Source organism: Pongo abelii, chromosome 11, assembly GCF_028885655.2.
Source record: "Pongo abelii isolate AG06213 chromosome 11, NHGRI_mPonAbe1-v2.0_pri, whole genome shotgun sequence".
NCBI lineage: Eukaryota > Metazoa > Chordata > Mammalia > Primates > Hominidae > Pongo > Pongo abelii.
The window spans coordinates 94,232,753-94,247,723 of record NC_071996.2 but is presented as its reverse complement, the minus strand read 5'-3'; the positions used below and the strand labels follow the sequence as shown (position 1 = coordinate 94,247,723).

At 41.4% G+C, this 14,971-nt stretch overlaps 1 protein-coding gene across 12 annotated transcripts in view; it reads right to left on the bottom strand.

The window, feature by feature from the left end:
• Window positions 1-14,971, bottom strand: part of MYO1B (myosin IB) — a 177,958-nt gene that overhangs the window by 140,475 nt on the left and 22,512 nt on the right. For all 12 annotated transcript variants that reach the window (XM_024243264.3, XM_063712923.1, XM_063712925.1 and 9 more), the window contains exon 2: window positions 5,731-5,874. In XM_024243264.3, coding sequence (XP_024099032.2) covers window positions 5,731-5,865 — 135 coding nt within the window. In that variant the 5' untranslated portion in view covers window positions 5,866-5,874. The remainder of the gene's footprint in view (window positions 1-5,730; window positions 5,875-14,971) is intronic.

Genomic DNA, 14,971 nt, shown 5'->3' with positions numbered 1-14,971 from the left:
CATGGAAAGTCAGCAGGACTATCATTAAGAGCATGGACTCTGCAGCTGAACTTCCTGGGTGTGAGTTTCAGCTCCATCACCTACTCGCTGTATGACCGTGGACAGTTACTTAGCCTTTATGAGCCTCGGTTTCTTCATATGTAAAATGAAGATAATTTAAAAACCTATAGTACATAGGACTCTAGTGAAAATTAAATGAATAATACATGTAAAGTGCTTAGAACAGCAGCTGGTACCAAAAAGGAAATCAAAAATGTCCTTTGTTATCATTTATCATTTTACCAACCAATAAGAAAACAGTCTCCAAGGAGTTAACTTGTCCCAGGTCTCACTAAGTGGCACGGCCAGGACTAGACGTCAAGTTTTTGCTTCTTAGTGCTACCATACTGCTTCCAAAAGATCTGATGTCAGGCCTTAATTTCTTCCAAATCAAACCTTAGGTTTAGCTTCAACCAGAATATTTAAGTTAATGCACTGTAAGTATTATACAAATATTTCAAGCCCTATACAGTGCCTCCATGATGAAAAAACTCTCTTAAGTTTGGTAAGCAACAAATATGTGTCAACTTTGAAAATTCTAAGAGGAAGAAATTTTCCAGTCACCAAAGGTTGTAGGAAAGTTTGCATGGGTTGAAGCTGGCAAGTTATTAGCAAAAATGACTGTCCAACAGATAGACGGTGCTCAGAAATTAGACACATTTCCCTTCACCCTCATGATTTGCTGTTTTTCAACAGCTTTATCTAGGCTTCTAAAGCTGTGTCTCCATTTCAAACACCAAAGCTATACTCTGGAAGGCACACACAATTTGTTCTCAATGTTTACCTTAATGGTCTACCTTTGCAGCGATCAGAGTAAGCTGAGCACTACCGATGGTAAACCACTCACAAACAACCAAGTCCAGGCATTTCATGTTAACAGGGCTAGGATCCCTCCTCCTTCCTTCCCTACCTCATCTAAGTGGGATTGGAGGTGGCATTAAAGATTGCTCTTGTTCCACGCAAACTCTGTTGGGTCTAGATTACCTGGGTAAAGGTCTGCCCGTCTAGATAAAAGAGAACCTCCTCCTACTTCCAACTCTAGAACAAGAAAATTAGTTTTTTCACCCAACATAATCTTGAAGATTACACATCATTCTATTAATTACTGTTGACGCTGGGAATGGGCCTGTGGTACTGAAGGGAGAAAACTACATTTTTATGATATGTCTGGCTGTACTATTTGAATTTTTTTTTCCAAAAGCATTTGTTATTTTGTAGTTTAAAAAACCTTTAAAGGAAAATTTTATAAAGAATAAAACTTGGAGAACAGGGCTGAGTAGCAGGAATAACACTCAGCTGGTTGTCTGAACTCCAGCCCTGCTCTCCACCAACACCACCATGAGCCTGCAAAAGGTTCAAGCCTCAGACAAGATTGCAGCCCTGCTGAAACCTTGACTACAGCTGGGAAAATCCTGAATAGAGGACTCAGCTAAGCCAGGCCCCAACTCCTGACCCCAGGAATAGCAAGATAATATATGTATGTTATTCTAAGTTGCTAAGTGTGTGCACTTTATTTTGTAGCAAGAGAAAACTACTACTCCATCTACGCCAAATTCCCAGGAATAGAGATTACACCCATGAGGTGGGATTTTCATGTGTATAAATGAAAAGTGGTTTTGAAACTTCAGATAAATGTGTTAATCAGTATTGTTTTCATTAACTTTACAATATTTTAAATCAAATATACGGTACTTATATCTTGAGTATCTTTCATAAAAGTATCTAATCTCATCCTGGGAATCCTAATTCTAGTATTAACTTCTATAACTTAAGACAACTCTTCCTATACTTTTAAAGTAGTCACTCCTACAACTACAATTAGTTTAACATAAGATCCAAAAATTAGACTAACTCAGGCCCCTATATCTAGATGATCCCCAATCTTACAATTCAGATAGAAAACAAACTAAATTTACTGGTCAACACCAAATATACTTCTCGTCAGAGAACAGACACCTTGGTTCTCTGGTTTCCAAATTCGTACTGGGCCTTGTTCTTGCCTAAATTGTAGCTTTCCTGTTCCTGAATAGAACCACAGTCCTGACCAGTCACCCTAAAAACAGAACATGTCTGGCCGGATCTCAGCTCTGCCATCTCCTACATCACAATAAAAGTCCACATGAAATCCTGCTACCATCCATCTGGCCTGGGGGCCGGGGAGGGGAGGCCAGAAGAAGGTCTGACAAAGGACAGAAAGCAAAAAGAATAGCAGTGCTCGGCAACGTCACGACCAGCATTTCCCAGCCATTGACCCCACGGAGCCTGCCAGACCAAACGGCATGTCCTGCAGCTGGGCCCAGCTTGAACCACACTCCGCCAAGATGGAGGAATAAAAAGCAAATAGAGTCTCTGACCCTGTGTGTTGCACCATCACTTCAGCATTTCCCCCATCTCATCTCACCTGATCCTCCTCCATCTACAACTGAATAGCCCAAAGCCCTAACTGCGAAGACCACGTCAATATCTGCTACTGTCCCAGATTTAGAGACTCAACCAGGCCACAGATGGCTATGAACCAATCCAGTGCTATTTAAACAAGTGTGTCAACCCACCTCAAAGTGAAGAACAGATATTTCTGGAGCATGCAACTTACTCAAAGGGTTACAAGGGGTATATTAGTTCAAAGCAACCTATCTGCACTAGAGAACAGAATAAAGCTTTGAATTACACTTGAAAATAAACATTTTAGCAAAATTTCCCTGAAGCAGGACTTCAACCATGCTCCAGAGTTCCTGGGGGAAGCTGTTTACTCTTCTCTGCCATTAGAAGTTCACCAGCAGAAAAGTCTAAGAAGCAAGCCATTGGGCGCACTTGAAACCTAGAACTCAAGCGAGCAATGCTTCCCATGGACACACCCTTTAATACGACATCAACATCAAAAAAGCCACTTCATTACAGAACTCCCTACCAAACCGGTGAGGAGTTCACAGTGAGTGGGCTCCTCGGCATCCATTGCCCCTTTTCTCTTCTTAGTGTGTGAACAGATACATTTGGTTGGGAACCCACCCCCTCACATACAGCCTATCTACTTTGGAAAAATCTGGTTCAACTCCAATCTTAAACATCATTTTCTTAAGTCGCTCAGGTCATGCCATCTCCAGGCCACAGTCAACGGTTTGAGAAGGGAGTGTGACTCCGGCAGCCTAACCAACATAAATCTCAGGACTCTGACTTGGAATGCCAGAAGAGAAGCACTGCCTCTTCTAGCCAGCGCGATGCGGGAATGCAAACCTGGAACACTGCAGCTGGTTTGCTACTATGAAGCCTCAGAATGAAGAAACAGCCAAGGAAGGCAAAGCAGACAGTAAGTCACAAAGTCCTTAGTGATACCAGTGAGCCACTAAATCAATCCAATTCTGAAAGCAGAATGACTTCTGGATTTTCAGGTGAATAAATGTGGGTGTGATGGCTACTTGCAAAAAGCACATTCTAACACAACCTGACATTTCCAACTAACTCCAGAATGCCTCGTTCTACCCAGAGCTTCAGGTTTAGTACGACAGGATGACAAGGGACTCTGCTTCCAGAGTCAGCTGCTGCAGATCCAGAGGATCACTAGGGGTTGTGAATGTTCTAGAGAGTCGTAACTCATACCCGGGGGCAAAGCAATCCCTCATGAGAGCTCTGGGAAGGTACAGACTATTTTTCATTTCTAAATATGTTGGGGGAGGGAGGAGAAAAGAAGATGGACGGCAGGATGTTAGAACTGAACCCCCCGATTTAGAGCTGGTTCACATAGGAGATTGCTTAGGCTATGGGTGTATCCAGAGTTCAAAATTCTGGGGCAAGGGTCTTTCTGTTCACTGGCCCCCTTATCAGACATAGCTCTGAACATACAAATTACTATGCGATATGCTCACATGATGGATCATCCCTAGAGAGTCACCCACTTTTATAATATAAAATGAAGCTATAAGACTTTAAAAGATGTTTTTCTTTTTTTTTTAACTGCATCTTCATTTTCTTGGAAAGAATTGAAAAAACAGAGTGAAGCAGAAGACAGTAAAATGCTGCATGTCATATTAACTTAGCCTTCGGCATCAAGCTAGACAATTTTGCAGCAACCCATGAACAAAAGCAAAGCAGGAGTATTATCAGAATAAGAGCCAGAAATAGATTTCCCCAGGGAAGAATACATGGCATGTGGGGCTGGAGAGTGTGGTAATCAAATTTATCATGCAGCTTTTTTTTAAATTACAAAAGCAACATATGCTTGACTTAAGTCCTACAATACAGAGGTCTAAAAGAGTAACCTTCCCTGTCCCCATGCCCTATCCCAACCCACCCCACTATGGTACCCAAAGGTAACATGCCTGTCTCTCTGTACATACAAATACATACAAACATATGTACATATTCGTAAACCCCCATACACATCTTTTACAAAAGGATCATACTATACACATTACTTTACAATCTCGTTTCACTTATAACAGAGAATGCCCAGCCCTCCAACATGAGGTGTTTGAAGTTACAAAACAAAGGCACACATCTCATGGAAACAGTAGCCCTGAATTATCATGAAAAACATTAATTGATATGAATATCTGGAAGCTGAAATCAATTTTCTGCTTTTGTTTTATAACCACAAACGATGTTTAGAAAATAAAATTACATAGAGCTAAAATCCAGACATTTCGTCTGCTAAAGACTCATGAATGTTAACACTTGGCATTTTGTTAAAAAGGTGATTGTTTTATTTTTAGTGGCCACAACAAATCAGGTATTTGAATGCACGTAATGTTCTACTCTCCATCTTATTTTCAATTCATTTAAAAGTGAATTGTGCTTCTCAGAGCCAAAAAGAAAAATGATCGGTAACGTTAGTTACAATATAATTGATTCAGCCTATCTCCATCTCAAAGACCAATGTTTAAAGTCTGTCTTTTATTTGATATCAGACCATACTTTCAATTAAAGCTGCAGAACCCTCAGCTTTCCCACCTGAAAGCAGAACTGCTACGCTTGGAGGGAAGGTGACACCAGGCGGCACTGCCAAGCCAAACAATGCCACCCCCTGCTCTGCAGCAGTGTTTTATACCTTTTCCATTTGGATCAGCACTTTAAATAATGGCATCTCTGAACTGTAAACACACTTCAGTTTAGTATCCAGTTATCCAATTAAGACTCCAAAAGCAGTATTCACAGGCCTCATGTTACCATCAACCTTACCCCACCTCCACCAATACAAAGTGAGAAGAATGAAAAGGTCAATTCCTAGATGATGACTACTATCTCATAAATAAATTACTCAAAATCATCCTTGAAACATGTTTGGTGCTATGGTCTCAAAGTTTCTATCTCCCTAAAGTTTATATATTGAAAGCTAGTCACCAATGTGATGGTTCTAGGAGGTGGGGCTTTGAGAGGTGACTAGGTCATAAGGACAGAGCTCTCATGAATGGGATTAGTGCCCTTATGAAGGAGTATTCCTCTTCCACCATGTGAGGACACAGTGAGAAGGCGCCATCTAAAATAGTCACAGTTGATCATAGAAAGCAGACTGACTTGTCTACTCCACATTACTCATCTGCTAAATCAGTAAAAACTCAACTCTTTCTGAGGGTATAAGCAAATACCGCTGGACTCAAACAGAGAGAAAAAAGAAAGAAGAGTCTGAGGAAGAAAAGACAGCTCTCTGGCACAAAATACAAAGTCTAAACACTACAGATGACCTTCGTGTGTACTTACGTATATTTCACTGTGGTCAAAGCGCTTCTTGAGGTTGTTGATGAAGGTCTCCTCATTCAGAGGTTCTAAAAGAACCATATCCCCAACTCCAATCATATTGTCCAGAAGTGAGGTTTTCACCTCCATTTTGGCCATGGTCTCCAGCTGCAGGAGAGAGGGAAAGGGGTCAATTTAAATGAGCAAAATAATTTCAAATAGGTTCTTGGCACTACTGCAGAAATCCAACACTGGTAGTTCCAAATGACTCTCACTAGCCTTGAAAAATGTCATAACCTCTCCTCCCTATGAACTACATCAGGAGCCTCTGACTTGGCTGCAGCTGCCCCATTTGCCAACCTGCTGCCACAAATGAACCTCCTTCCCAGTCCATCCTCCCTGGTAAAGTCCACCTACAGAAAAAGCCACTAGAAAGTCATGGTCTTCTCCCCAGCAGAGAGTTGCAAAACTCTGGCGGGGTGGGGGGGGGGGAACTAACCCACCCCCACTTTCCCTCAGCCCTTGTGTACCAATGTCAGACTATATGAACCTGCTTCCTCGAAGATGACAAAAAATGATGCTGCTAACATTTGTTGTTTACTTGCCACATATCAGACACTATACCAAGAACTTTAATTTAACCCTCACAATAACTCTATGAGGTAGGTATTGTCATTCCCACTTTAAGATAAGAAAATTGAAGCTCAGAGATTATGAAACTTGCTATGGTTACTTAAAAATATTTTGCATTTGATGTGAAAGAACTCAATCACCAAGTCTAACATGGCATCTATGGGAGGAAATTTCATTCCAAACAATCAACACTGACTAAAAGAACACAACCCACTTGTAAATCACAGGCTGCCAGTATAACATAACCTGCTAAAAGTGGCCTCTACGTTCTTAATTCTTGTACAGATATGCCACTATAACAGCAGAATCAAATTAACATGCAGTAAACAGACCAGAAATACTACAGTTTCCCTTTGGCTCAATGTGAAAATCTACCAAGTGGAAACAGAGGCATGCCACAAAGGCAGCATTCTATCCTGCTACTAATGTGCATGGTGCCACCCAACAGCAGAATGCTGATCCCCAAGGCTTCCAATCTGATCACCGTCAAGAGTGCTAAACATCTTTCAAATTTCTGAGCATAGGAGTGTGTGGGATATGTGTGTGTGCACACATGTGTCTGTATTACTTTTCCTAATATTACCAGAACTAAATGGTAAAATGGTAAAACTAAATTCATCTGGGCCATTCTCTCTAAAGGTTTCCAATGCAGAAGCCAGTTTTATATAACTTCAGTGTGCTGATACTCAATCACACTTCAGAATACTAATAAATACTTACATATATACCTGCCGCTGATAATGAGTGGAAAGGACATTTGATTCTTCCTATTAAGGAGTCACTCCAGCACACTATGTCTTATAAAGGTTGGTGTCCTTACTGAAATCTCAGCAACTTAAACAAATGTCCCCCAGTTCTAGTCTAAAACATCCAGTAGGTCTTGTAGAGGCAACAGAAACTACATTTAGTTGGTCTGGTTTAAAGAGAACTGGTAAGGGCTAGTAATTAAGAAATTCATTATTATTAATTACTAGCAATTTATATGAACCCACAAACATATCCTTTTTCACTGATCCTATTAAAACAAGTTTTTGGCTATGAAAAGCCAAAGAAGAGAGACTAAGATGAATTTATGAGAGGTTCTCCCATAAATAAAATAAGGAAGTATTTAACACTAAAAAGTAAAACAATAGAGTAACTTTTTTGTTACTGTGTTTTATAATTTTATGCCAAATACATCTGGAACAAAAAGTCCCAGATAGGTCAGGTGCAGTGGCTCACGCCTGTAATCCCAGCACTTTGGGAGGCTGAGGCAGGTGGATCATGAGGTCAGGAGTTCAAGACCAGCCTGGCCAAGATGGTGAAACCCCATCTCTACTAAAAATACAAAAATTAGCCAGGCATGGTGGCAGTGCCTGTAATCCCAGCTACTCGGGCGGCTGAGGCAGAGAACTGCTTGAACCCGGGAGGCGGAGCTTGCAGTGAGCCGAGATCGCGCCACTGTAATCCAGCCTGGGCAACAGAGTGAGACTCTGTCTGAAAAAAAAAAGAAAAGAAAGAAAGAAAGAAGAGTCCCAGGTATCACCAAAACTCAACAACGTCGGCCCAAAGAATTGCTCTGTACATTTTGAAGTTGGCTGGGCTCTGTTTCAGAACAAAACTGATGGGGGTGGGAGGCACGTGCCATGCTATGGAAATGCAGCAGGAGCCACAGAGACGGTGAAGCCAGAGCCAGAGTCCACAGAAGGACTTGCACAGGGAGAGGACCATTTGTCACAATAAATTTGTCCACAATAAATTAACATTTGAATCAAAGTTCAAGTTCTCACGCTCCATGTAATGCCAAAAGCACTCTAGCTGCCATGCATTACATATAATTTGGCAGATGAGGGAAGAAGGCTTAGGGATTAAGGGGGAAGTCAACCTGAGAAGGGTTTCAAAAATAACTACCTCAAACTAGCAATTTAAATTAAGCAAAGAGGAACTCTGCCCTGGGGTGGATTCCTGTATATAGCCTATTTATAGGAACAGCTGCAGAAAGACAACACAGCTTCCCTGCAGGTAACAATAATTAAGCAGCCAATCTTTCTCTGCAATTACCCGCTTCACCATCTTTTCCAATGTGGAAAAGATGGTGAAGCGGGTAATTACAAATTTATATCTAATTTTTACACCTCATCCCAACTTTCTAATCCAAAGAGGAATAGAGTGCAAAAGAAATGCTGAGTTACAGGTAACTGGTAAAAAGTGAAGACCTCTGAATATTGTATTTTGCAAACCAAAATACAATAAAGCAAGCCACACTTAAAAGGTGACACCAAGAGTCATTGAGTCATGCAAACAGTTTTGCTTTGTTTTATCTTTTTAGCATTTAGGGACACTGGGAGAAGATCCAGTGACAGCCTACCTCATTCTCAAGGTAAAAATAGGACACTAAGGAAACGGTGTGGGGGTATTTCCATATCTTCTTACAGTGGTTTCTGGTATTGTGACCACCATCTCTAGCCTTGGTTTGGTTCACTTTGACATGTCAATGAAATTAGTTTGTGTATTTGCTCCACCAAAAGGATCCATTTGTTTTTTTCTCTGAAGGAGCTATGTGCTTACCATTGGCACAAGTTTCAGAATCACTTGCTAACTCCACATTTCCATAAACCATTAGAAGAATTCGCATGGGGCTCTAGGGAGAATTAAATGAAAATGTATGTAGAGCACTGCGGATACTTTTTGTTGGACACATACTGTTATAGATCTACCTCCTCCCTTCCAAGAGCCCTCACAAGGAATCCATGCTGTTCTGGGTACCAAAAATGAACAAGTGATCTAGGCTAAATCAATCAACATATTCTTATCTTCTAGCCAGTGTAACTGATTCAAGGCTGGACATGTGACTGAGCTTGAGACTGGCTTCAAATACTAGGACAAAGGTTCTCTGTCTCTGGATGGCGTGACTTGCAGACGTGACACTTGGAACTACTGCAGCCATCTCTACTTTCATGAGGAGGGTTGGTAGGAAGAGGAAGACGACACATGGAGGAGGACAGGGCAAGAAAATTACTTAGAATTGGCCAGGAACGGTGGCTTACGCCTGTAATCCCAACACTTTGGGAGTCCAAGGCGAGTGGATCATTTGAGGTCAGGAGTTTGAGATCAGCGTGGCCAACATGGTGAAACCCTGTCTCTACTAAAAATACAAAAATTAGCCAGGCGGTAGTGGCGCACCCCTGTAATCCCAGCTACTCAGGAGGAGGTTGAGGCGGGAGAATTGCTTGAACCTGGGAAGTGGAGGTTTCAGTGAGCTGAGATCGCACCACTGCACTCCAGCCTGGGCAACAGAGTGAGACCCTGTCTCAAAAGAAAAAAATGAGAAAAAGAAAATTACCTAGAATTATTAGTACTGGAGCCTTGATGACATCCCAAACCTCTTGATCAAACTGCACTTGAAGCTTGCTCCCATCTCTCAAGTTTTCAGTGATGTAAGCCAATTAGTTCTCTTTATTGTCTAAGCTGTTTGAGTTGGATTTTCTATTATTTGCAACAAAAAGCATTTTACCTAGTAAGAGACTGGTACCAGGAAGTGAAGTGTTCTAAATAATACACCAAAAAGCAAAAACTGGCTGATCTAAGGCACAGGCATGAGGACCTGCTGTCTTGGAATGACAAGATGATCATCTTCGCTATTTAATAGTGAAACAGTGGACTAAACCATGGCCCGTGGTATCTTGAGACTTGGACCTTTATGCCTGCGGCATTAGAGAATTTGAGAAAAATTCAAGATGCCAGAGTATGGGTTGGCTATTACTTAAAGATTTACAAGAAAAAGACAAGCTTGCTGTGAAACTGGACTGTCTGAAACGCCAGAGAGGAAAACATATGGCACTGCTCAGAGGGCTCACTCTGCCTGGAGGTGGGAGACATAGAGATGTAAACTATCCTAAGCACCACCTCTGCCTCTGTGGCCTGAGAAAGAAATAAGCACTCCTGCCATGCAGATGTAGCCCAGAAGAGGTGCCACCTCACTCTGCCGCTTCTTACTAGCCCCAGGTGGATTCTACTACCAAGAACTATGGCAATCTGCAAAGTACTAAGGCCAGGAAACAAATTATCAGACCATGTTCTAGTTTCAAAACTTTGGGACTTGGCAGTATATTCAGTTTGGGTTACTAGTCCAGAAAAGCAGTCTCTCTATCTAAGGGTACCAATTTAGGCCAGCCACAAGCCCGCCAACTGGTGCCAGGCAACTCCATAGGCTGTGCCAGTTCTTTTCAGCTCTTTGTCCATCCAAGAAGAACAAAATATATTATCGCAATTGTTCCTTCCCCTATCTACTCTTATCTCAAGAACTTCCAAAATTACTACCTGTATTTCAACATACACTAATTCATTTACTGGTATCTTTTGCAAAGTTAAAATACCATTTAAAATACTGACAGCAGCATTTCAAAAGTTCCTCAAAATCCAAGAGAATGCAGCATAAACATCCTATAGCATCTGAAAATGGCCATCTGTGACCTACCACATAAACTTAATGAGTCTACCCAATCACTAACCTTAAATTGCAAGCCACCTACCATATGTCAACATCATCTGCACTTGGGAATGTCAAGACCAACATAGCCCCCCAACACACAGAGATGGCTACACAAAACAGCACATCCAGCATGGTAATTCCACTATTCAATATCAAAATGATACTACAAAGGAGTTATTCCAAATTAATAATTAAATAATAACTAAGAGGAGATGGATGGTAAGTTAAAATAAAATTCATCTTATCTCGTGCTCCTCCATTGAATTTGAAGTTCTCAGAGTACCACAGATAAGAACAATGTATACGTTGAAACACTTTTATTATAGAATTTGAAAGAATATTCACAAATCAGAGCAGAGGTTGCAATGATTAATAAGAATATTAAATCACTAACATGGTTTTAAATTTGAAGGAACTTCTTTTTTTTTAGATTTAAGTAGAAAGAGGATCTTGCTATGTTGCCCAGGCTGGTTTCAAACTCCAGGTTTCAAATGATCCTTCTGCCTTGAACTCCCAAAGTGCTGGGATTGCAGGCATAAGCCACTGCACCCAGCCTAAAGGAACTTTTAAAACAAAGCCAAAAGAGTCATTTGCAGGAAAACTTAGTGAAAGCAGTTATCTATTGCTTTGGTAATTGTAAATGAGGACATTTAAAACACATATATTATAACATCATTAGCAATATACACCAGAGGCAGCATCTACAGGGATTCTTCTTCGCATAGTAACAAGTGTGTTTTATCTGACTCCAGTTCCACTCATTAACCTCCCTGTATAGTGGTCATGTATGCATGACAGCACCTTTTCTAGAAAATCAGCTCTTTGGTGTCAAGAATTACGCCTTATTCATCTTTATTTCCTGAAAGCACAGTACACAGCCTCTTGCACATGGTAGCCATTCAGTGATATACAAAGGGAAAACAAGTATGCAAATTTCCGATTGACAACTGAGTCGTACAACAATGCACATCCTCACAGCTGCCATCCTTTGGTTTGGTCACAGCAGACCAGAAGGCAAAACAATGACAGTGGCTTCAAGCCACTTTGATCCATTCCTCCAAAAACATATTATCAACAAAGGGCAGGAAACAGAATTGAGCCACTTGGCTCCCAACAAGATCACTAATGCTTTTAAGAATAACATGAGAAACATATTTAGGTAAGAAAATGGAGCCAATGTGGCAAGATTTCATGAACACAATAACTCTCAGCAAATCCTGACAGCAAAACAAAGGCAAAAGAGGGGCCAAGTCTGTAGGATGTGGTTCAGTACAAGGGAGTGAGAAAAACTGGAATTTCCTTCCTAGAGCTTTTAAAATAGCACCAAATCTCATCTCTCTGAGAGGGGTTAGATTAAATTTCCATTCAATTCAGTTCAACCAGCTTTTACAGTATTGAGGCCTGTTGTGTTGCTGGCATGCTGTAAAGTGCTAAGAACACAGTGAACATTGTGGTACCTCCCCCTCCCTGCATCACCCTCTAGGAACTCACAGTCCAATAGGAAAGTCAAGAAAATAGGCCACTTGTGAAATTTTCAAGGAACTTTTTAATAATTAAAAGTAATACATGTTCACTATAGAAAAAAACTAGAAAATATAGATGAGCCAAAAGACTATAAAACAAATTCAACATCCTTATGCTTCGGTCTAAATCCTTTTGAATTTATTAGAATCCTTTTGAAAGCTGCTTTTTACAACCAATGAATTGGCCACCTTTCCTTGTTTTGTAAATTTTTATATGTTGTCTCAAGGTAGGAATGTGACATCATTTCTCAGGAGCTGAAATTGTGGCGCTGCATCCATAATGCCCCCACCACTTTTAAATTCAGCCAAATTATATGGCCATCTGCTACTTTATTCTTACCTTCTCCTTTACCCCAAATTAGCAACCCATATTATCGACAGCCTGCCTACCAATCATCTCTACCACTTGGCTGTGTCTAATAGCTCAACACATTTCCAAAATTTGTATCAATCATCCCACACCAAAATATAAAAAACAAACAAGAAAAATCTTATTCCCTCTGAATTCCACAAAATAACAATTGATCCATCCAGGTTCTCATCCTTGGCTTCTCCCTGTCTCTTCCTTCCTCCCCCCATATCCAATCTGTCTCACTGACTGCATCACCTTGATTACTCTCACTTCTATCTCTTCCCCTCAAGAGCCTTCTAAGGGGTCTCTCTGCCTTGTCTCGCCACCACAGCCTTGCCAGCCCTTTCCTTTTCCCCATCCCACACCACCCAAGTTACTTTTTCAAATCACAATCTGATTAGGCATATCCTGCTTCAAATCCTTCAATAACTCTCTAGTGCCTTTCAGCCAGCATTATGATTCTTTAGCAGAGCCTCCAACAAATTAAACATAGACTCCCTATGTGACCGAGAAATTCCACCTCTGGGTATATACCTAAAACAAGTGAAAGAAGGAACTCAAACAGATGTTGGTACACCCATGTTCATAGCAGCATCATTCACAACAGCCAAAGGGTATAAGTAACCCAAATGTCCATCAATGGATGAATGGATAAACAAAATATGGTACACACACAAAATGGAACATCACTCAGCCTTAAAAAGGAAGGAAATCCTAATACATGCTACAACATCAATGAACCTTGAGGGCACTAAGTTATGTGAAATAAGCCAGTCCCAAGAGTACAAATATATGATTCCACTTATATAAGGTACACAGAAAAGTCAAATTCATAGAGACAAAGAAGAATGGTGGTTACCAGGGGCTGGGAGGAGAGAGTAATGAGGAGGTGCTATTTAACGGCTACAGTTTTAGTTTGGGATAATGAAAAATCTCTAGAGATAGTGGTGATGGCGGCACAACAGTGTGAATGTACTTAATGTGACTAAACTGTACATTTAAAAAAGGTTAAAATGGTAGATTTTATGTTATGCATATTTTACCAAATTAAAAAAAAATTCCTTAGCAGAGAACACGATTCCACAGCCTTTCTCCTTAGTCCAATCTCTCCCCTGCAAAGTCCCCACTTACACACACACAAAGATGCCAAGGCCTGCCACAGCACCTTCAACCAGACCACAGCTAACTGAGTGGTAGGTATACACCAGCCCAAACAAAGCTTCCAAAGATCTGCCATCAGGACACAGACACCACAGTCAGGTGGCTGTGGGCAGCAGAACAGGTTGCTCACAGAGATCCAGAGAACAGCGTATCATGTGGGGGAACCTTCCCAGACTCCTCCAGAGGAAGCTTGTCTGAAGAGAAGAATGAAGCATGGTGACAGACCATGGGGGGCAGACAGAACAGCTGCCTTTGCTGCCCAGAGTGGTTCTAGCTGTATGCCCTCGAGAGGTTCCGCTGAGCCTCTTGTCAGACATAAATACCCCCAACTTAAACCAGTGTCAATAACCATTCCTCATAGGAGACATGCTGTGAGCAGGCCAAATCTTACGGACTGAATGCTTGCGTCCTCCCAAAATCCATTATGTTGAAGCCCTAGCCCCCAGTACAATGATATTTGGAGATGGGTCCTTTGGAAAGTAATTTGGTTTAGATGCAGTCAGGAGGGTGAGACCCCCATGAAGAGATTGGTGTCCTTATAAGAAAAGAAACCAGGGTTTGCTCTTTCTCTGTAGTGTGAAGACACATCAAAAAGGCAGCCATCTGCAAGCCAGGAAGAGGACCCTCACCAGAAACTGAATCTACCGACAACTTGATCTCCCACTCCGCAGCCTCCAGAACTGTGAGAAATAAATGTCTGTTCTTTAAGCCACCCAGTCCATGGTATCTTGTTACAGCAGCTCGATCAGACCAATATGCCAAAATACTTCCCTTCCCTCACAATTGTGAATTTGTTTGTCTGCTCTTCCCCTGGAGAAGAGAGGTTTAAGTTCTCAATGTGCAAAAAGGCCCCATGTCTGGCAGCGTGGCTGACACACAGGGCTCTGGTGTGTACAGAGAAAATGAATAAATAAACGCACATTAAACAGGCACAGCCCATTCTTCTGTCCAGGACGGTTTCCATCATCGCTACCCTTCCACTCCAGGTCATAACTGGCAAAGGACCATCAGAGAGCCTCGATGACACACCAGGAATGTCCTCATGAAGGATTAAAGTTGGAAACCAAAGGACAAGATACTTCCTTAGTATTTACCAACCAAAAAGGCAAACTGGGTGAAAACTGG